Source organism: Trichomycterus rosablanca, chromosome 20 (assembly GCF_030014385.1).
Source record: "Trichomycterus rosablanca isolate fTriRos1 chromosome 20, fTriRos1.hap1, whole genome shotgun sequence".
NCBI lineage: Eukaryota > Metazoa > Chordata > Actinopteri > Siluriformes > Trichomycteridae > Trichomycterus > Trichomycterus rosablanca.
Genome location: NC_086007.1, coordinates 22,592,877 through 22,614,011, shown reverse-complemented (window position 1 = coordinate 22,614,011; position 21,135 = coordinate 22,592,877). Strand labels below are relative to the sequence as shown.

The 21,135-nt window shown below is 40.5% G+C and overlaps 3 protein-coding genes across 4 annotated transcripts; 1 reads left to right on the top strand and 2 right to left on the bottom strand.

The window, feature by feature from the left end:
- The first annotated feature begins 756 nt into the window (after window positions 1–756).
- zgc:174895 (uncharacterized protein LOC100126024 homolog) lies at window positions 757–4,072 on the top strand. Its single transcript, XM_063016901.1, has 5 exons — window positions 757–884; window positions 1,185–1,278; window positions 1,554–1,700; window positions 2,284–2,379; window positions 2,583–4,072. The coding sequence occupies exons 1-5, from the start codon at window positions 762–764 to the stop codon at window positions 2,705–2,707; spliced, it is 585 nt and encodes a 194-aa protein (XP_062872971.1). The 5' UTR covers window positions 757–761; the 3' UTR covers window positions 2,708–4,072.
- Window positions 4,073–5,020: 948 nt separating this feature from the next.
- On the bottom strand, window positions 5,021–11,097 carry rab34a (RAB34, member RAS oncogene family a). 2 transcript variants are annotated; one of them, XM_063016587.1, is made up of 11 exons: window positions 10,888–11,097; window positions 9,486–9,549; window positions 9,182–9,273; window positions 8,212–8,280; window positions 8,023–8,124; window positions 7,876–7,940; window positions 7,699–7,750; window positions 7,525–7,606; window positions 7,307–7,397; window positions 7,022–7,129; window positions 5,021–5,909 (listed from the first exon to the last, which is right to left on the bottom strand). In XM_063016587.1, exons 2-11 carry the CDS (start codon window positions 9,537–9,539, stop codon window positions 5,839–5,841), a joined length of 786 nt encoding a protein of 261 aa, XP_062872657.1. In that variant the 5' UTR covers window positions 9,540–9,549; window positions 10,888–11,097; the 3' UTR covers window positions 5,021–5,838. The 2 variants fall into 2 exon arrangements, with proteins under 2 accessions (XP_062872657.1, XP_062872658.1); XM_063016588.1 differs by having other exon boundaries at window positions 8,212–8,277.
- Window positions 11,098–14,089: 2,992 nt separating this feature from the next.
- Window positions 14,090–18,023, bottom strand: LOC134334695 (TLC domain-containing protein 1-like). The gene is made up of 4 exons (XM_063017117.1): window positions 17,592–18,023; window positions 17,023–17,105; window positions 16,336–16,418; window positions 14,090–14,509 (listed from the first exon to the last, which is right to left on the bottom strand). The coding sequence occupies exons 1-4, from the start codon at window positions 17,786–17,788 to the stop codon at window positions 14,105–14,107; spliced, it is 768 nt and encodes a 255-aa protein (XP_062873187.1). The 5' UTR covers window positions 17,789–18,023; the 3' UTR covers window positions 14,090–14,104.
- Window positions 18,024–21,135: the final 3,112 nt, after the last annotated feature.

Below are 21,135 nucleotides of genomic sequence, written 5' to 3'. Positions count from 1 at the left end.
TTCTGGGCCCTATGCACAAGCAGTGCCCATGGCCCCCCTCACCCCCAGTCCAGACTCCTTCTAGACTCCTCAAGGGCCCTCCCCCAACTTGGGGCCCTGGTAACTCAGTCCCACTACGACGCCCCTGATTTTATGCATTGGTGTCTGAATACTTTTGTCTCTGTTAATTCTGTATTTTAATGACAAAGTTTAAAATGAAGATTTCTCAATATGAGACTACAAATAATTTATGCCTTTCACCATTTACCATACATAGTACTGAACGAATAAGCACAGATTCCCACAGAATACATGTTAAGCGTCCTAGCCACAGAGATTGGGAGGGGGAGGTCTCTATATTAATGCCTGTAATTTGGTACTGGTATCCAGCTAGCCACTGGTCAGTGGTCAGGTGTCCACATACTTACAACTACTGTACAATATTCTGTTATGTTGTCCACGCCCTGTATGTTGCCATTTATACTTGTTACTATGGCAGCAATAAAATAAGCAATCTTTAAAAGAAATATCTGACATAGTTTCAACCCTAAAACACATCATATATGTTATGGTATGAATTACGTACTGATTGTATTTATCAAGTTACTTATATTTTCCTGGATGTTCCCACGGTGCGAGTTATTGATTCGGTACATATTAAACCAATCTGGCAACCCTAGAGACTGTCACACTGTCCAAGCCAAAAAGAGTTTCCTCAAACAGGCCCCCTATAAAAGGTTCACCTTCTCAGAGGCTCACAGAAGAGCTGCGATCCTTCCAGAATGGATGTTTTCACCGTTCCTCAGAAGAGAGATGAAGGGTGGTACCTGTCACTCATGGCACCAAATACAAAGGGGCCAAAGTTTGCATGGCTCGATCCCTCCAGACTTTACTGCAATTCCCAGGTATGGCACTGCATAGTAATAATAATAATAATAATAATAAATTTTATTTATAACGCACTTTACATTTGAAAACAAATCTCAAAGTGCTACAGAAAAAGAGTAATATAAAAAAATCATGAAATATAAAACAAATATAAACATAGCATCATGAGACATAGTAGTAGTGACCCCCTAACTGGTGAGTTTATTCTGGGCTTGTAGAGTAATGTACTCCTAATAAGAAATAGCTTAGATTGCTGTGTGGGCTATGCACATAAGCACAATGCAGACTCCTCATGTTGTCCGTCCACACCCCTCCAGGCATTGTCGGACTGTGTGAGGGATCTTCTCAGACCATTCAAGAGCGAGCAGATTGACCTGGTGGCTGGTATCGATGCAATGGGCTTCATCCTCGGTAGAGTGCCTTGTTGTGTTTGTGCCTGACTTTTAAGCTAAGCCTTCAATATTTGAGTGACTGCTTTTATTTTTAACTTCATCCACATGTGAGTATAGTAGTACAAATACCTTTCCATAAATATACATTACGGGCAGGATTCTAAATATAGACCTGCCCTGCCCTTAAAAGTAGACTTGAACTGGCAGTATGAGGGTCAGCTCAGATTATGATTACTGAAACGATTAATTCTAGAAGCAAATGTCTTCACATAATCGTGTGTTTTCACGTTTTAGGTTCAGCAGTGGCCATCAAATTAGGAAAAGGTTTTCTGGCCATCCGAAAAGCAGGACACCTGTGTGTGCAAACCGATTTGCAGGATTACGTCGACTACACTGAAAGAGAGAAGTTAATGGAAGTGCGAGTCGACGTCTTAAAACCGGGTAATGAAGTACAGATGTGCACAATCACATCCAAATCCTAATTCTCAGGTCTGACATCTTATGAGCCAGGCGGAACTGACCGCTACTGTACACTGACTGTGCTGAGACTCAGAATGTCTTATGTTACACACCAGTGCTCAAGAGTTTGAATCTTAGCTCTGCTACCGGCAGGCTGGGCGCCTATACGAACAATGATTGGCTCATCCGAGGGTGGGAACTGTAGAAAAATTAAACTCTTTGGCAAAAATGTAACTGGTCATAAAACAACCCTGTGGGAAATTATGCTAGTTCACCATCAGCCGGTCAGGTGTCTACAAACAGACATGATTGGCTACACTTGGAAGGAGGGGGGATAGCCAAGGCCCGCGATGGATCCTATTTGGGATTCCCAGAAAAACTATCCCACTGACACCCAGTGGTGGTAAAACATGACAAAGAACTCAGTGAATACACACAGTGAAGTATGGTGGTGGGAGCATCAGCTATAAGCATATCAGTTAAAGATTTTTAAAAAGGCATTCTAAAGCTTAAAAGATTTTGTTGTAACTAAGGTTGGTGCATGACAAACTGCCCTGCGTTTCAGGTCTGCGTGTTCTCATAGTTGACCAGTGGATAGAAACTGGAGGAACGATGAGGGCAGCCATTCAACTGGTAGAAAGACAGGGAGCGAATGTTGTGGGTAAGCATTAAGAGCTTCAGGGTTTTTATGTTCAATCATTTTTCCATCTGTGTCAGAGATGTTCCAGCACAGATATACAGCTTCCGGAGTGCTCTGCCTGAAGGGAAAAACTGAGCCAGTTGGGTGCTGTGGATGATTGGTTGATTGTTTGGAATGAATGAGTAAACGAATGAATGAATTCAGTGCTCACTTTTATTCAACAGGTGTCACTGCCATAGCCATCGAGAAAAGCGAGGGTGGAAAGTGGATCATGGAAAACTACAAGTGCTCCCACTGCGTCCCCAAGAACCTCCAGTGTCAAATAGAAAACCAAACCCTCATTGGTTAGACGTGTTAAAGAAAAGGAAGCCGCAATACATGACCAAAAGTATGTGGACGGCTGACTATATGCTTGTTTGTCATCCCACAGTTGGATAGCTTTTCTTCCTTGTAAAACTGCGTGTTTCAGGTCTTCAGCATCTGCTGGGTTCAGTTCAGAACTTTGATTAGGCCACTTCTTTTCTTAAGTGCTACTAAACAGTTACAGCATTATCAAGTACATATGATCTTACTTTCTTTTGTAGAATGGTTTTACATAGTGGAGTTTGTCCTTTACTCAATAATGGCAAGTTTACTTTCTTTCAGGAAGGTCCTGGGTTCAATCCCCAGGTGGGGCGGTCTGGGTCCGGGTCTGGGTCCTTTCTGTGTGGAGTTTGCATGTTCTCCCCATGTTCTCCCCGTGTCTGCGTGGGTTTACTCCGGGAGCTCCGGTTTCCTCCCACAGTCCAAAAACATGCAAGTGAGGCAAGTGAGGAAAAGCTGTAGCCTAGTGGTTAAGGTACTGGACTAGTAATCAGAAGGTTGCTGGTTCAAGCCTCACAGCTGCCAGGTTGCTGCTGTTGGGCCCTTGAGCAAGGCCCTTAACCCTCAATTGCTCAGACTGTATACTGTAACTGTAATGTAAGTCGCTTTGGATAAAAGCGTCTGCTAAATGCCAAAAATGTAAATGTAAATTGGAGACACTAAATTGTCCACGACTGTGATCGATATAACCTTGTGAACTGATAAACCTTGTGTGAAGATAAACTACCGTTCCTGTCATGAATGTAACCAAAGTGTAAAACATGACGTTAAAATCCTATTAAACAAACAAAAAAACTTTCTTTCAGACATAATAATTTGAATAATTGATCTATAGGACATTAATACAAAAGTATTAAAATATAGGCTTCAGGTATACCAATGTTCCTTTTGGTCAGCAGTGGGTTTCCTTTTTTCTATTCTGCCTCCAACATATGAACATGAATTTTTGCTATGCCCTTTTTATTTTGTGAGGTCATACACAATCATAAACAGTAATTCCTGAATCAGTTGTCACTTGGGTATCGGAGAAATATTTGGCTGGGAAATTTTCAGTTACTTCTGAATAGATTCACCAGTGTTCCAAGTTTCCTTGGCAGTAATGGTTCTTAATGTGGTTCAGTCCTAGAGCCTTATAAATGACCCTGTCCAGACTGATTTTTTCCTTCAAATCATACTCAAAATGTCTGATTTTTTTAGAATGTGACATAGTGTTCCTGTAGGAACCTTATAGAATAAGTAACCAATTGGGTAATTACTTGGTCATTAAGTTGATGTGTTTTGCTTTTGCTACATAATTGTATTTTTGTAATAATTTGTAATTTAATTATCTAACAGCCACACTGATAACCAATGTGACTTATTAAAAAATAAACTTCTAACATGATTGTATGTATTTTTTCTAAAGATTAGAACTTTAGACTGGATGGAGAAAATTACAACATGGCAACATTACAAAACCTAAATAAAAATAAAAACCTAATATAAAACCTAATGGCAATATTACAATTAAGGATCATATAACACACACACACACTTTATTAGGTAGACCTATCAGACAGGTACATTCATTATTTTATAAGCTACACCTACCATTCAGATGAACTTTGTGGGTATACAATTACTCAATGTAGACTTTGTCACCTCCTTCTAACCCATTTATCAATTGAAAGAGATCTCCATAGGACCCCCACTGACTAGATTATGTTTGGGTGTTGGACCATTTTTAGCACTGCATTGATACCGACATGGTAATAACATGGTAGTGTGTTGCTCCAGTGTAAGTGTATCTAATGCTTACCTTGGACAGGGAGCCAATCCAATCCCCCTTCAGACACAGCCGATCATAACCCTAGCGCAGTAGACCATTTCACTACCTGAGTGCTAGGTACAGCAGTGTTGTTGGGGTTTTAATAACATTTAAACGTACTTTATTAGTAACACACACCCTGTTAGCACTCGTTGCAGGTGTACCAGTAGAGACTCAAGCTGTTTTTTTATGCACTACAACTGTTAACCTTCCTCTAGTCTTTTATCAGTCGATGCTTTCTGATCACAGGGCGCTGCTGGCTTTATTTTCAGTTGGAGCACTATTATTATTATCCTCCCAGCGCTGACATCGAGACGTTTAAAAAACCAAACAACACTCCTGCACCTGCTACACTGAGGTAAGTAAACAACAAATTGGCTGCCATTAGTAATTGTTTACCCACAAAGATCATCTGTTAGGTGTAGCTATATTATAATAATGTATGTATGTACATAGCATGTTACAAATGGATTAAAAAGCTAGACTTGTCTGATTGATTTTATTAGCTCAGGTTGAGAACATTACATACAAATATACTATACAATGTATAACCTATCTATTGTTAAGCGTACCGGTGTTATACAATAGAACAATTCCTAATCTACTATACAGAAACTTTTATTGTGAAGTATGTAATACTATTTTATTTGCAATATTAAAACTGATAAAAATACAATGTCTATAGCATTACTGTGCAACTCGCTATTCAAAACTGATCTTAACATCTGCTCCATGTAAACTTAAATGTACTGTCTTTAAATGACCATTTCTGAAGTACCAGCATCATTCATTTATATAAAACAAGGTAAAGAAAAAAACACAGTACACTGCATGGCCGGAAGTATTAGTACTTATTATTACATTTAGGTGTTTCAGTCATACTCATTGTTAACACATATATACGATCAGTATATAAAAGAAATGACTTTATTCCTATATAAACAACAATTTGCCCCTACGGACAAAGCCAGATCCATAAGGACATGGGGTGCAGGAACTCCAGCAAGTCTTTTCTCTGACATCTGTGCTAAATGGGAATCTTGTGGAAAGCATTTGCAGAACATCAAGGGGCTGTTATTGCTACTTGGGCAACAGTTTTGGAATGAGTCCATATACTTTTGGCCATCTAGTGCATTTAAAAAATGTTTAACAAAAATTAAAATAATAAACAGCATAGGAATGTTTCCTTTATACTCACTGCACATTCCTAATCTGAACTGGTTTAACACTGAGTCCCTCATACTGTTGTGCAAACTGTACTGATTGCTTTGGTACCGTCGTTTAGCTCGGTGCAAAATTCTTCACCCCCCTCACTGACAGCAGCTCGGCTGCTTCTTTTTAGAAGTTGTGTACTTTAAGTTATTTGTATTGCTGCTGATTTCTGTAACATAATAAATAAAAAAAATTAGACACATATTGAACAATGATGACAAAAAGTCTGCAAACCCATTGGAAGGACCTTGATTGCTGCATTATTAATTGACTTTATGATTTACCACCACTTTGTCCTGTGAATGCAAAGCAGTCTCTTATACCCCCAAATCACTGATCATTTATAGACACTCAACTTATTGATAACACCTCTGGGGATTCAATCTGTGGATCCCAGTTCTAGTGGGTTGGCCCAAGTGGCTTTGCGCAGTTGTAGCCTAGCGCTTAAGGTACTGGGCTGATGACCAGAAGGTCGCTGGTTCAAGCCCCACCACTGCCAGGTTGCTGCTGTTGGACCCTTGAGCAAGTCCCTTAACCCTCAATTGCTAAGAATGTAATCTGCTAAATGCCAAAAATGTAAATGTAAATCTCTGGCAGGTGAAAAGTAGTGGTAGGAGATTATGTGGGGGTGTGTTACAGTTGGGAGATTTACATACACATATCGTTATCCAAGCAATTATACACCGACCAGGCATAACATTATGACCACTGACAGGTGAAGTGAATAACACTGATTATCTCTTCATCACGGCACTTGTTAGTGGGGGGGATATATTAGGCAGCAAGTGAGATTTTATCCTCAAAGTTGATGTGTTAGAAGCAGGAAAAATGGGCGAGTGTAATATGGATTTGAGTGAGCTGACGAGGGCCAAATTGTGATGGCTAGATGACTGGGTCAGAGCATCTCCAAAGCTGCAGCTATTGTGGGGTGTTCCCGGTCTGCAGTGGTCAGTATCTATCAGAAGTGTTCCAAGGAAGGAACAGTGGTAAACCGGCGACAGGGTCATGGGCGGCCATGGCTCACTGATGCACGTGGGGAGCGACGGCTGGCTCGTGTGGTCCGATCCAACAGCAAGCTACTGTAGCTCAAACTGCTGAAGAAGTTAATGCTGGTTCTGATAGAAAGGTGTCAGAATACACAGTGCATCAGAGTTTGTTGCGTATGAGGCAGCAAAAGGGGGACCAACACAATATTAAGGAGGTGGTCATAATGTTATGCCTGATCGGTGTATTTCACACAGTAATCTTTATAGTTATTCAGAAGTATACTGAAGTACTTACGGACAACATCGCCAATTCGCCTAGCGTTGCTTTTTTCCAGCTCCGCCAGCACGTTAGCTTCAAACGTCAGGGATGCCACACGGAAGAAAAACTCTCGAACATTCTCCCCTGTTAGCAGTGCAACACAGCTTATTAACATGTATCAAGTACTCTGAATTGGCAATCTATACTAAAAGAAATTTCAGATTGCTTCATGATGCAGAACCACTATACTGGTATGATATATTGTCACACCCTAAAAACCTTAGTAAGTTTTATGTATATGAATTTAGAGAAAAGTCTCACCAGACAAAGAAGACACAGCCCAGTACTCAGCTTTCATCTCCTCGGCCACTTTGATGGCGTCCTGTTCGATCAGAGAATACTGCGCCGGAGACTAGATAAAAATACAGCAGTGAGATATCAGTTGTATCATTGGAAAAGACAATTATGATTGAAAGAGGAATAAAGATAGACAGGTTGCCGCCCGAATTGAGACGCGCACAAACAAAACAAGCACTTACGCTTAGATCCTTCTTTGTTCCCACCAGGAAGAGTAAAACGCCGGTGGGGTCGTTTTCTTTCATAGCATCGAGCAGCCACTGCCTTTAAAACCACACCATGTGCTTTTTTAATGCCATTTCTGACCACTCTTATTCTTTACTAATAATATTGTAGTTATAAATGATATCACTTACCTAGTATGCTGCAGGGAGGCCACATCATTCAAATCAAAAACAATGATTACAGCTGGAAAAGAACAGAAAGTAAGCATCATTAAGACCACTAAAACAATAAAAAAACATCTGGATTAAGGCCAGTTCTCTCCTGGTGCAATGTAATATTTTACTTCTCAGGCTGTAGAGTGTACCAACCTTGAGCTCCTCTGTAGTAGGTAGAAGCGATGCACTTGAACCTCTCCTGACCAGCAGTGTCCCAACTACGGCAAAAAAAGAACAAACTCAGAACCACACAGTGGATTATATATTAACAAAATGTCCCATACTTTGCTTGATACATACAGCTGAAGACTGAACGGAACTCCAAGCACCTCAAACCTCTCCATCTCAAAGTCCACGCCAATTGTAGCTTTGTAATTTTTATCAAAGACATCTTTACAAAATCTGAGAAAGCAACAAAAGGAAATATTACAACGTCATAGTTCGGTATTGGATAGATTAATTTCTTTGCCTACAATGAGTAATGCTTACCTATTAATCAGACAGGTTTTCCCAACTGCCAGGTCTCCCACTACAATAACCTTAGAGATTTTAAACCTGCTGGACAAACATAAAAGGGACAGAAATATTTATCATGGTCTTAATTAATCTAACTCACAATTTGCACAACCCAATTTCCATTTTTTTTAAATGATTTTAAATGTTTGACTAGGGATACAAATTCTGCCAAATTGTTTTAATTGGTAACCAAACGTCATTGTAACTGGGTGGAATCACACCTTACCAGGTGTAGCCCCGCAGCGGCAAGAATTGAAAATGAACACAATTTGCAAGATGTTTAAGCAAGGTGGAACAATACTGTGGCTAAAATGCTACAAACAAAAAGTGTAAAGGAAAACATTGACAACAGTTAAACCACACAACACTAATTCACTCACTCGCCGGCTGTATTTATTGTGGAGCATTGTTCTCCACTCCTGACCGTGGAGGGCCATGACTAACACATGCCCCCTCCAACACAGGCAGCCAACCGCTTCTTTTCAGTCTAATATAGTACAGTCTAACGTGCCGAATTCAGGTGCTAATGGCCTGGCTGGACGCTTATCTGACAGAATTAGTGGTCTCCAAGAGGAAGGGAAAGTTTAGATAGGGTTTCTCCTTATCGCTGACTCCTGGTGGCTGGTCGAAGTGAATGCATGTGCTGTACAGCTGTTTGAGAATCCACCTCTGGCTGGTGTAAAGAAGCAGCCATTACCTTCACACATCTGTAAATGCACTGATATGTGCCCTCCCCACACTGCTAGGTTCATGTTATGCCATGCGCCGTCTGTATTTGTGAGCCCAGCCCAGGATTCGAACCCCCCAGTGGCTCTTACCATTACCCCATTTTTTTTTATTTGCATTTATTTGCCATTGAGCACAATCACTTGGATAGAGCTGTCCAGAGTTTTTCCTTGCCTAACCATTGTTTTGGTTCAAAAAGTATTGACTTTGAACTTACCCCACTGTGCCAGTCCTATGCTCTTGACAGGCTGTCTTCACCTTGGCGTTAAATTCATTTTCTGTATGTAAAGCAGCCCCTTTAGTGAAGCACTGCAACAACATACATAAAAACAATTGGTCACATTAGCATATATATATATAGGGGGGGGGGGTCACAATTAAGTCAGGGCCACATGGGGGACCATTTGAAACTCTTGGAATTCCAAAGTCTGTGGTTACTAAACCATAGCATATTAAACATTGAGCTGTAAGCTTTGGACATGTAAAGCTAGGTGTAAGATCAGAAAATAGTGTGATATTACTTTTGGAAGATCGGCAATGATGCGGTCCTTGCGCACAGGAGGAAGCACACTCATGATGAAGGTCCTGTACAGGAAACAACACGACACACGAATCACGACAGGCACAGACACTGAATTGGACAGAACATGCAATTACTGCTTCTTAGTAAAAGTTTACTGAATAATGGACTGAGTGCTGGGTCATAGCATGATACCAAATAGGTAAACTGATGGCTACAAATATGGTATACATTTGCATTTATTGCATTAAGCAGACACTTCATTCCAAAACAACTTGTAATTTTAACCAAATACTAAAATTCTGGTCCCAACAATGGCAACCTGGCAGTGACGGGCATCTACACAGACATGATTGGCTGTGTTATAATGGTAATTGGACTTTCCAGTAAGGCACTGAACCCAAACTCCGAAGTCAACCAATGCATGGTTAAGGAATCCGTCATGGAATATCCTGCAGTGGACGTCTCAGTCTCCAGATTTAAATCCCACATAAAAACAGTGTATGTATCCAAGTAAGTATTTAAGATAAAGGGGGTTGAATATTACATGCATTAATGCATTTGCATTAAAATAGAGCCCCCCCCCCCCACCCCCTTTTGACGCCAATAACAGCCTCAACTCACTTGAAAAGGTTTTTTATGTATGTGTCTGAGAGCGCAAAAAGCACTGATGTTGGATGAGAAGGCCTGGCTCACAATTTCAGTTCCAATTCAACCCAAAGGTGTTCAGTAGGGTTGAGGTCAAGATTCTGTGCAAACCCTAAAGTTCACCCACACCAAATCCATTTAACTGTGTCTTTTGTGTGCAGGGGGCCCAAATCATTCCCAATATTTGGAAGCATATATATTTTATGTTATGTAATTACTTTTATACCAATTTTACCAGTTTTAAGATGGTACACCAAGGGGTTAACAGGACTTGGATAACCTGGTACTACTCATCCCTTAAAAATGTGGCTGGGATGATGCCTCACTAATCTCTGCCTTGCTAATCTACAGACAAAGAAGCACTAATTCGCCCCGAAGTGACACGTTTGTTTCCTTTTTGATGAAAAAAAAATAGCCAATTTTAACTATAAAAATGGAGGTTGTACAATACAAACCCTACAAGTTTGTCAAGGCGTGAAATTATGGGTGTAAAGCACTTTAGTTTTTGTAAAACTTCACACGTAATATGCAAAAAAGCAATTCTTTAACTTCTTTAACATAGTTTTAAAGGCAAAACAACTCCGTTTGTAAAAATACGAACAAATTAACTACTTTCGCAACGGTGCTAAGTTACAGAACACGTACTTGCCTACTAAACAGTATGCCATACTATTCCTGTACCGTTAGTTCCATACTCATTAAGCGTACTACCTAGTAGAGTAGTGTGCGGTTTCAGATGTTGCTGTTTTACTTACCTCAGCAAAGAGATGTTTGTGGTTTCGCTGCTAAAAAATATCCGCTATACGGACACAGTTATGTTTAAAGCCTTTGTTTTTTTATCCGTTTTTAATTAAAGTGTTTTTCTCCAGCACTAAAAGTAAGTCTTTGTAAGGTCTAGGCTACGGAAGTACCGGGTTCCTCACAGCTTGAAGACTCATTCGGAGCTTTTTTCCTTCTCATCCCTCCGTTCCTCCAAAACCAGTAGGAGGAAACCAGCAGGGACTGTAGAGACTCTCTACTGTGTCCTAGTGTTCATACCCTGCTCTACACCCGGTACTGCAGGGATTCCGAGACTTTATCTGAACATTAAAACCACCTCCTGGTTTCTACACTCACTGTCCATGTTATCAGCTCCACTTACCATATAGAAGCACTTTGTAGTTCTACAATTACTGACTGTAGTCCATCTGTTTCTCTGCATGCTTTTTTAGCCTGCTTTCACCCTGTTCTTCAATGGTCAGGACCCCCACAGGACCACTACAGAGCAGGTATTATTTAGATGGTTGATCATTCTCAGCACTGCAGTGACACTGACATGGTGGTGGTGTGTTAGTGTGTGTTGTGCTGGTATGAGTGGATCAGACACAGCAGCTCTGATGGAGTTTTTAAACACCTCACTGTCAGAGCTGGACTGGATAATACGAACCAAAAATATCCAGCCAACAGCGCCCCGTGGGCAGCGTCCTGTGATCACTGATGAAGGTCTAGAAGATGACCGACTCAAACAGCAGCAATAGATGAGCAATCTACAAGGTGGACCAACTAGGTAGGAGTGTCTAATAGAGTGGACAGTGAGTGGACAACGTATTTAGCCTGAACCACTCATACCAGCACAACACACACTAACACACCACCACCATGTCAGTGTCACTGCAGTGCTGAGAATGATCCACCACCCAAATAATACCTGCTCTGTGGTGGTCCTGACCCCTAAAGAACAGGGTGAAAGCAGGCTAAAAAAGTATGTAGAGAAATAGATGGACTACAGTCAGTAATTGTAGAACTACAAAGTGCTTCTATATGGTAAGTGGAGCTGATAAAATGGACAGTGAGTGTGGAAATAAGGAGGTGGTTTTAATGTTGTGGCTGATCAGTGTACCTAAACAAGTCACCAAGCAATAGTGTTGGTATTACTGGTAATCAAAGTTGTCTTAATACTGGACAAACTGACACACCTGAAAACAAATTATTCCCAAGTGGAAGGGTCCGGATCCTTTCTGTTCTGGAGTTTGCATGTTCTCCCTCTGTCATTGTGGTTTTCCTCAGGTTTACTCCCACAGTCTAAAGACATGCAGTCAGGTTAACTGGAGATACTAAAATTGTCCTAGATGTTAATGAGTGTTTGTGTGTGTGTGTGTGTGTGTGTGTGTGTGTGTGTTTGCACTGTGATAGGCCACGCCACAAAGACATGCTTTTCAAAAACACATTTATTCACAACAATTTAAATACAACAAATAACAAATAATTCACACTGTAGTTTAAAGGCCTGTTCCAAGTTTTCACTCATCATCCAGGCACACACGACTTTAAGCCTTTCTAGTCACCGTTCCAACCTGCACAATGCAAGAAATGACTTTTCAAATGCAAATCTTCATACGGTGACCTAATGCTGTGAGGCCTTTATCATGCATAAATTAAAGAATTAAGAATTAGAACAATCTAATCTGGACGAAATACATCTTCAAGCTGCAATACTTTCTCAGTAAATTATCAGTAAGGGATACGTACAGATGTTTACAAACTGTAAAATATAATACTTTCAGAATTGTCATTAGGTACTGTGGTACATTTCCCTTGTGAACCTGAGGACAAGTAAACAAAACACTGTGGCACAGACAAACGGCGCATTGACATCCTGACGGTCCAGATACTGACTGTCCAGTTTTAACAATGAAGCCTTTCATTCATCCTAGTTGGACCCAGTCACACATGACACTTTTAGAAATCATTATTTGAATCTTTTGAATAATTTCTGCATTGATTACAAAGCAAATCTAGTCTGTTCATTTAATCATACTAGGCATGCACATTCTGCTCAAACCAATAACACACACTTTTCATGCCTATATGAAACAAACACTAAATCAAGTACAGTCCAGACTAAATATATATAATAAACCTTTATAATTAATAACTGGTAGAACCTCCTTTAGCAGCAATAAAGCAGCCACAAACCATAATGCACCCTCCACCATGCTTCAGAGTTGACAACATGTTTTGCTGTCAATGCCTTTTTCCTCCAAACATGACACTATTGTGTGTTGTGTATTTCTGCCTAAAGGCCCAATGGATTGGCATCTTGTCCAAAGTGTGTTCTTGAATTACGCCCACAGATTCTGACCAGGATAAAGCAGTGGTAACTGTAAAAAAATCTAAACAATATAAAATTCATTCATTTGTAAATACACTATATTTAGGTGTTTCAACCGTCCATTGCTAACAGGTAATAAAATTGATTAAATTTAATAAAAAATATGCTTTCTACAATAAGGGGAAGGCGCTTGTTTATTCCAGCATGACTGTGTCCCTCTGCACAATTCAAGGTCCATAAGGACATAGTTTGATGAGTTTAGTATTAAGGAACTCCAATGGCACGCTTAGAGATCTGACCCTAACATCAATGAGCACCTTTGGGATGAACTGGAATGTGGATTGAAATCCAGGAGTTCTCACACACTAAGGCTTTTTGACTGAAAAATATGGTAAAAAGCCAAAAAAGGTTTGGACACCCCTGCCATATGGAAACCACTGATCATCTAGCTCCTCTTGTTGTAAGACTTAATTAGTTCATTAAAGGCCAGACCCCTGTTACCTAGGGGAACAAGTGTTGGTAGACCATATGACATCCAAGTTTATGCCCAAACACCCCAAACTTTAGTGGAAACTGACTCGAATCTGGAACAAAAGGTTGAATAAAGCCTCAGTTTTGATGGATTTCATGTTTTAAGTCAACAGTTTCTCACATTTGTTATTAATTAAATGTCAAATTGTGATAATCATATACACCACGATGTTACAGATAAGGGTTAGGTTTAAAAAAAACAATTCCACAAACACTTGCGGCAGTGAAATACTGGAAATAGTTCTGAAAAATGTACAAAATAAACACGTCCCAGTGAACTGGGCAAGTAGTCCATTATAAATAAGTGTAATCAAGCAGCCAAGAAAGTTCTCATGAATGCTTCTCATCAATCATTCATCAAGTAAATGAGAGAAGCTGTTGTGTTGAGTGCCATTCTGTTCCGGGTGGCCTTTCCTTCGTGGAAAAAAGTCAGCCCTGAGCAGCCGGTAGAAGTATATGAGGATCATGATGTCCATAAGGAGCACAGTAAATAGAAAGTAGATTCCAAGGTCTAGCCAGTGATAGTCACGCACAACATGGTATGTGATGTAGAACTGAGCTAGCAGACGAAAGGCAACGTACGTGAAGAGGTTGAGGAGCTTGTTGATGTGGTAAAGACGTGACGATTGGGCTCCTGCAAGTTTCAGTAGGAGCCTTGCGTGAAGAGTTGTGCTGTTGATCTCCACCAAGAGGGTAATCGCAGCTCCTGCGATGTATTTTTGGGAGTACAAAACGTACAAGAAGACCCACAGCACCTGGGGATGACAGATACAATGGAAATATTAGAAATATAATAGAATTTAGGAATGTTTTTGTCCTGTGTTCAGGTGATGGTATACTCACAAGTTTATATACCATGCCATTATACACTATATGGTCAAAAGTATTTTGACACCCCAACCAATTATATTCAGATGTTTCAGTCACATCTGTTGCAGGGGTAATTAACCAATTACATAAAATAAATTACATTACTCCATCTTTTGAACAAACCAGCTTGGGGAAGGCTCTTTTCTGTGCCAGCACGACAATGCCCATGTGCAAAAGCTAGGTCTATAAATACATAGTGCATACATACGTACATTACCTTTGGAATGAATTGAAACCTCAACAATGATTTGGAACCTTAACTGTCAGGCCTATTAGTGCCTGAACTCCCAGGCAATGTTCTTTGAATGGATGGACTCACACACACAAAATCCTGTGAAAAACCCTTGCCCATGGTTTTGGAATGTGATATACAACAAGCCTATGGTTAGGTGACCACCTATTGGTCAGACATTGGGCAAAATGGCATATATGGAACACTGCTGACCAAGAGGAACATAAATGTTGGTCTTAGACCTGTCAAAAAAGACCTTAATGATACCTTAGCCTTTTGTGATAACGTTCCTTGGACTGATGAGTCGAAAGTGGAACCTTTGGACAACATGGGTTCTGTTGACTACGTACATTTGAAAACAAGAACATCATACTAACAGTCAAACAGTGGTACTAACAGTGGTTGTATTGGATGCTTTGCTGATTGATGGCCCATGTGACTTGTCCTAATTGAGCTCTACCCAAAAATCCAAAAGGATTGCATAATATAAAGCTCAAGAGCAATTAAGTCATGTGACTAGTTAGTTTTTTCAGCTAAAGGTGGTACAAACACTAATTAAACTTAGATGGGTAATGAATTTAACATAAATGATAAAGCTGTTGTATATATCTTATCATTATTAGGTTTATCTGAATCTTTTTATAATATCATGGTATGTAGATGGTAAAACCCTTAAATTCTTGCAAGTGTACATAGTGGCAAACTTGACCCATCCTTGCTCTTTTTGGAATGTGTTGCAGGCATCAAATTAGGAACTGAAAATCAAACAAGTTTATAATGAAAAGCATTAAGTGTCAGTTCTTTATGCGGTTTTTAACTGAATACTTGTTAAAGACTTGTTAAAGTTTACACAACACTAATTTAGGTTTGTTTTAGAATTTTACCTACTGTCCCAACTTTTTGGGAATTGAGTTTGTACACTTTATAAAAATTTGACACCATTTAGTGCTGAGTTAGCTTAGCTGCTAACAGCAACCAGCCCTAGACAAACAGCAGATCTCCAACAAATAACCAATGTATAAAACTTTGTTTACACTTAGTGTTATTTGGCATCTAAATTGCATTTATGAAGCTAGCAAAACCTGAATTAATTTCCAAAGTACTATTTATGCTGTAAATGCTAAGTAGTTGCTAAACATCTAACAACCATACAATATCTATAGTATATTCCTGAGAAAGAACCATAGGTTTTTATATCATATAAAAGAGCTAGTTTGTTAAACTCGGTCGCAGAAAGATCCTTCTCTTCAGAGCGTGGTGGACAATAAGAAACATCTGAATTATAATGCTTTGCTAACTGTGTTTATATAAAAGCACTCTTGTTCCCTGACTTTGAAACACAGAGGCTTGTTTGTACACCCACACTGTGACCCTTTCTGTAAGCGAGATTCAGATCTGCCTATTCACACCGATGATTAAAGCTATTAGATTATTTCAGCTAAGCATTTCACTCCTCTCTGTTAAAAAAATACAACTCACCAGGAAGTGATGGAGCAAGAACTCCCATGATCCTCTGGCATGCCCTGAAAATATAATGTCACCCACATCTTGTAGAAAGTAGCCTGTGATAATAAAAAACCAAAATTAGAAAGATGCTACCTAGATGGCACCGTACAGTGCTTCAAAGACAGGTCTGGACTACAGGTAGACCAGTCTAGCACCTGCGCTCTTATGCTACGAAGATGCTGTTGGAATGTGACTAGGTACTGTCTTGCTGAAACAAGCAAGGATGTTTCTGAAAAAGAAAGCAATCCAGATGGCAGCATACAATGCACCAACAACAGGTCGGGACTACAGGGAGGCCAGTCTAGCACCTGTGCTCTTATACTACAAAGACGCTCTTGGAACATGTGCAGAATGTGACTAGGCATTGTCTTGCTGAAACAAGCAGGGATGGTCCTGAGGAAAGATGCTGTCTAGATGGCAGCATACAATGCTCCAATGACAGGTCTGGGCTACAGGTAGGACAATCTAGCACCTGTGCTCTCATGCTACGACGATGCTGTTGGAACATGCAGAATGTGACTAGGCATTGTCTTGGTAAGGCACCTGTGCTCTTACTGCTATGAAGAAACTGTTGGAATGTGTGCATGTCTCTGCTGTTCATACCAAAATGAATACCCATGTTGTATACCAACCTGTAGGCAGTAAAAGGTGGATACTGACCTGATGAAACACACACTAGCAGATAGGAGACTGGTGTGCCGTTGGAATAGATGTCACTCAGCATCTCTGGCCAGAGGCTTACACTGTAGTGAAAGAGAAAATAATCACATATAGATATGAACGTCCATGTTTTCATCACACAGAGTGTCTTGAAAAAGTATTCACGCCATCGTTTTAGCTCTTTCTTCCCCAAAATCCTGACACTCCACCAATTTCCTACTCAATCCTGAGACTCTCGAAAAACTGCCTATATCTGTGCTTGTCTGCAATATCCAAAATCAACCTGAAAGGCCTCCTGTTCCATCTCAAATCCTCAAATTTCCTCTTGTTCTATTACAAATCTTGAAACTCCTTATGTTCTAATGCAAAATCCTAAACCTCCTTCTTTTCCATCTAAGATCACGCCTGAAATGCCTCTTGCTTTTTCCAAAATCCTAAAACATCTGTAACAAATACTGATCTCCTTGTGTTCTCCGCTAAATGCTGAAACTCCTCTTCTGTATCACTAAAACTCATGAACCTCTGTGCATCATCAAAGAGAATCTCAAGACCAAAGCATTGTGACCCACCACATGATGGCCCATGGACCGGTAAGCAGTGAGTGGACCAGAGACACACTGAGGTTCCTCCACTTCCAGGATCGAAGCTCATCCCGTTCCACCACTTTAGGCAAAGGCAGCTTTCTCAGGAGGTGATGAACCACCCTGAACATGAAAGAAAACACCAACACAGAGACCCCAGGTTTCTGATGCCACATTCCCTCCATTTTTCACCACCTGCCTCCCTCCTTTCTCCTCCGCCTCCACGTCCTCCGTCCTCCCTCGGGGTGCACTAGGAGATTCCGAAGCCTGGCTGTTTGGGTTTGAACAGACAGCTCCAGAGGGCAAACTTGCTCTTTCCTCTGCCCCCTTTGTTTTCCTCATCAGCCGTCGCACATCGCCTTGTGTTTCCCAGCTCCCAGAGGCGCCGGAGGAGTCTCAATTCCGTGCATTCTTTTCTTTGCCTCTGTCCCTTCTTCTGCGGCAGCTCCGGCAGACCGAGCGGTGTGAGGGGGGTGATGGAAAAACAGGGGGAGTGGAGAAGAGAGGAGAGATGAGGAACAGAGAAGAGAGGGGAGGGGTGATGGATCCAGAAATGCCAGGGAACCAAACGGAGGCGACGTCACGTTATTTGGTGAAAATCAAAATAAAGACATCTGACCCAGAAGGCAGCATGTTTTGCAAAGCACAGTATCTGCAAGGCAAAATGGCTGATTGTTCCCACCCAACAATGTGTTGTTTATGTGTCTCTCGTGGAGAAAGTTCAGGCATTGTCACGAGACCCTCAGTCAACTAGCTATTAGGTGTCGACAATGAATGGCCATGAAGTGGTATGTGGATGGGTTTAATTAGCGCTTTGCATCTGTTTTGTCAAGGGAATATAGCACCCAGTTATTAAAGAGAGAAAAACAGAGAGAGTGTTTGTATGCAAATGTGGGAGTGTGAGAGATACCATGATTATCCCATTCACTCTCTCCTCTCCCTCTTTCTCTTTTACAACCTTTCTCTCTTTCTTCCAGTGGGGGAAGGGAAATTGGGGAAAACAGTTGTGCATTATTGGCTGAGCAGCTCCACGGTATCCACAGTGCTCTGATAATGTAACTGACCCTTTATCAGTTCTTTTTGTTATTGCATATTTCTCACAGTGAAGTATAATAATATGACTGCTGCTTTATACTATATAACGATCAGCCATACCATTAAAACCACCTCCTGGTTTCTAAACTCACTGTCCATTTTATCAGCTCCACTTACCATATAGAAGCACTTTGTAGTTCTACAATTACTGACTGTAGTCCATCTATTTCTCTACATACTTTTTAGCCTGCTCTCACCCTGTTCTTCAATGGTCAGGACCCCCACAGAGTAGGTATTATTTAAGCTGTGAATCTCATTCTCATTCTCAGCACTGCAGTGACAATGACATGGTGCTGGTGTGTTAGTGTGTGTTGTGCTGGTATGAGTGGATCAGACACAGCAGCGCTGTTTTTAAATACCGTGTCCACTCACTGTCCACTCTATTAGACACTCCTACCTAGTTGGTCCACTTTGTAGATGTAAAGTCAGAGACGATCGCTCATCTATTGCTGCTGTTTGAGTTGGTCATCTTCTAGGCCTTCATCAGTGGTCACAGGACGCTGCCCATGGGGCGCTGTTTGCTGGATATTTTTGGTTGGTGGACTATTCTCAGTCCAGCAGTTACAGTGAGGTGTTTAAAAACTCAATCAGCATTGCTGTGTCTTATCTGCTCATACCAGCACAACACACACTAACACACCACCACCATGTCAGTGTCACTGCAGTGCTGAGAATGATCCACCATCTAAATAATACCTGCTCTGTGGGGGTCCTGTGGGGGTCCTGACCATTGAAGAACAGCATGAAAGGGGGCTAACAAAGCATGCAGAGAAATAGATGGATTACAGTCAGTAATTGTAGAACTACAAAGTGCTTCTATATGGTAAGTGAAGCTGATAAAATGGATAGTGTGTGTAGAAGCGGTGTGCCACCCGAGGTATTTAAAGCATTCTTCACTTACATAGAGTGTCATGGGTGTTTTGCACACATGGGGGCACTATAAGCACATGTGAGAAAATCAAATCAATTCCAAGTTAATTAGAGAAAAATGTAAGTGGCACAATAACAAAAGTTAAGTGTGGATGCAACATATCACCAGGATTTAGTCACTGTTTGTGAGTAGTTTAGCATGTTTTCCCTTTATTTGTTTAAGTTTATTTAACATATTCTGGTGTCCTCCAACCTAACAACATGCTTTAAATTGCCCCTGGGCATGGGGGAGTAAATATGAACTGATATGTTGCTGTATGTATATTTTGCACTTCAGAGTTTCTAATTCTCTATACACCATGGTTGTTTTGTCTTGTGGATTTTTACTGTCATGAACTCTTTTTCAGAACGTGTCTCATTGCATGTTTCCATTGTTGCTCATGTTGGCTGGCTGCTCTCACTGGAACTCACAGGTTGAGGGAGTGAATCACCAAAACAAATTCAGAGCTCCAAGTACAGCTTCATTCCTCACTGTACCATTTCTGCTCCAGTATACATACAGTATATAACATTGTATTACCTATGCTTTATTGTAAGCTTATTGCAGTAGGCATAAAAACGTTCAGACACCAAGAAATGTCTTGTGATTGCAAGGCCATAATCACAATATATACTGGAAGGGATATACTGATGTAAAAATGATAAATAAACATATTCCACGCACTAGTTTTGTATAATGTTAGGATCTGGCAGTGTTCCTATTAATTATTAATGGCAGGGATGTTTTAGACTGACAGGAACCCCAATTCCCCCCAACCCCAGGTAGATTCATACCCCTCCAATGTTCAATTCATGACTACAGCCTTGAATTATTGGCGCAGCTTTACTTACGGCTACTCAAAGATACTGTATACTGTGGCTGTAAGGCAGTTAAAAAAGCCATCCAGTCTCCATAATTACTGTCAAACGTATTTAAAGGAAATGATAAATCTTATTAAAATATTTTGAATAGAATCATAATCATTGGCAATTCTTGTGGAAAAATCTAGAGTATACTCTCATTTGGATTATACGTTTTCAATTTTTTAGAAACAGTAAACTGGGCATCCATGACATTCTCAAATATACATACATATGTACAGTATATAATCAGGTCAAACTGTATTTTTTTTTCTTTATTCTGCTGTTTTTGTACAAACATTTGTGAAACAGTTCACATATCACACATTACTCTTATTATTATTATTATTATTATTAGCATTTTAGTAACTTAACCAACGTTTTGGGGATTGGGATTTGAGCAAAACATTTTAATAGTAAATAAAGCACCATTGTATGAGTATTTGTACTTTTGTTGACAGTATGGGTGGCACAGTGACTCGGTGGGTAGCACTATCGCCTCACAGCAAGAAGGTCCTGGGTTTGATTCCCTTTCTGTGTGGAGTTTGCATGTTCTCCCTGTGTCCACGTGGGTGACATACAGTCAGATAAATAGGAGATACCAAATACCCTTATAGGTGTGTGTGTGTGTGTGTGTGTGTGTGTGTGTGTTCGCCCTGTGACGACC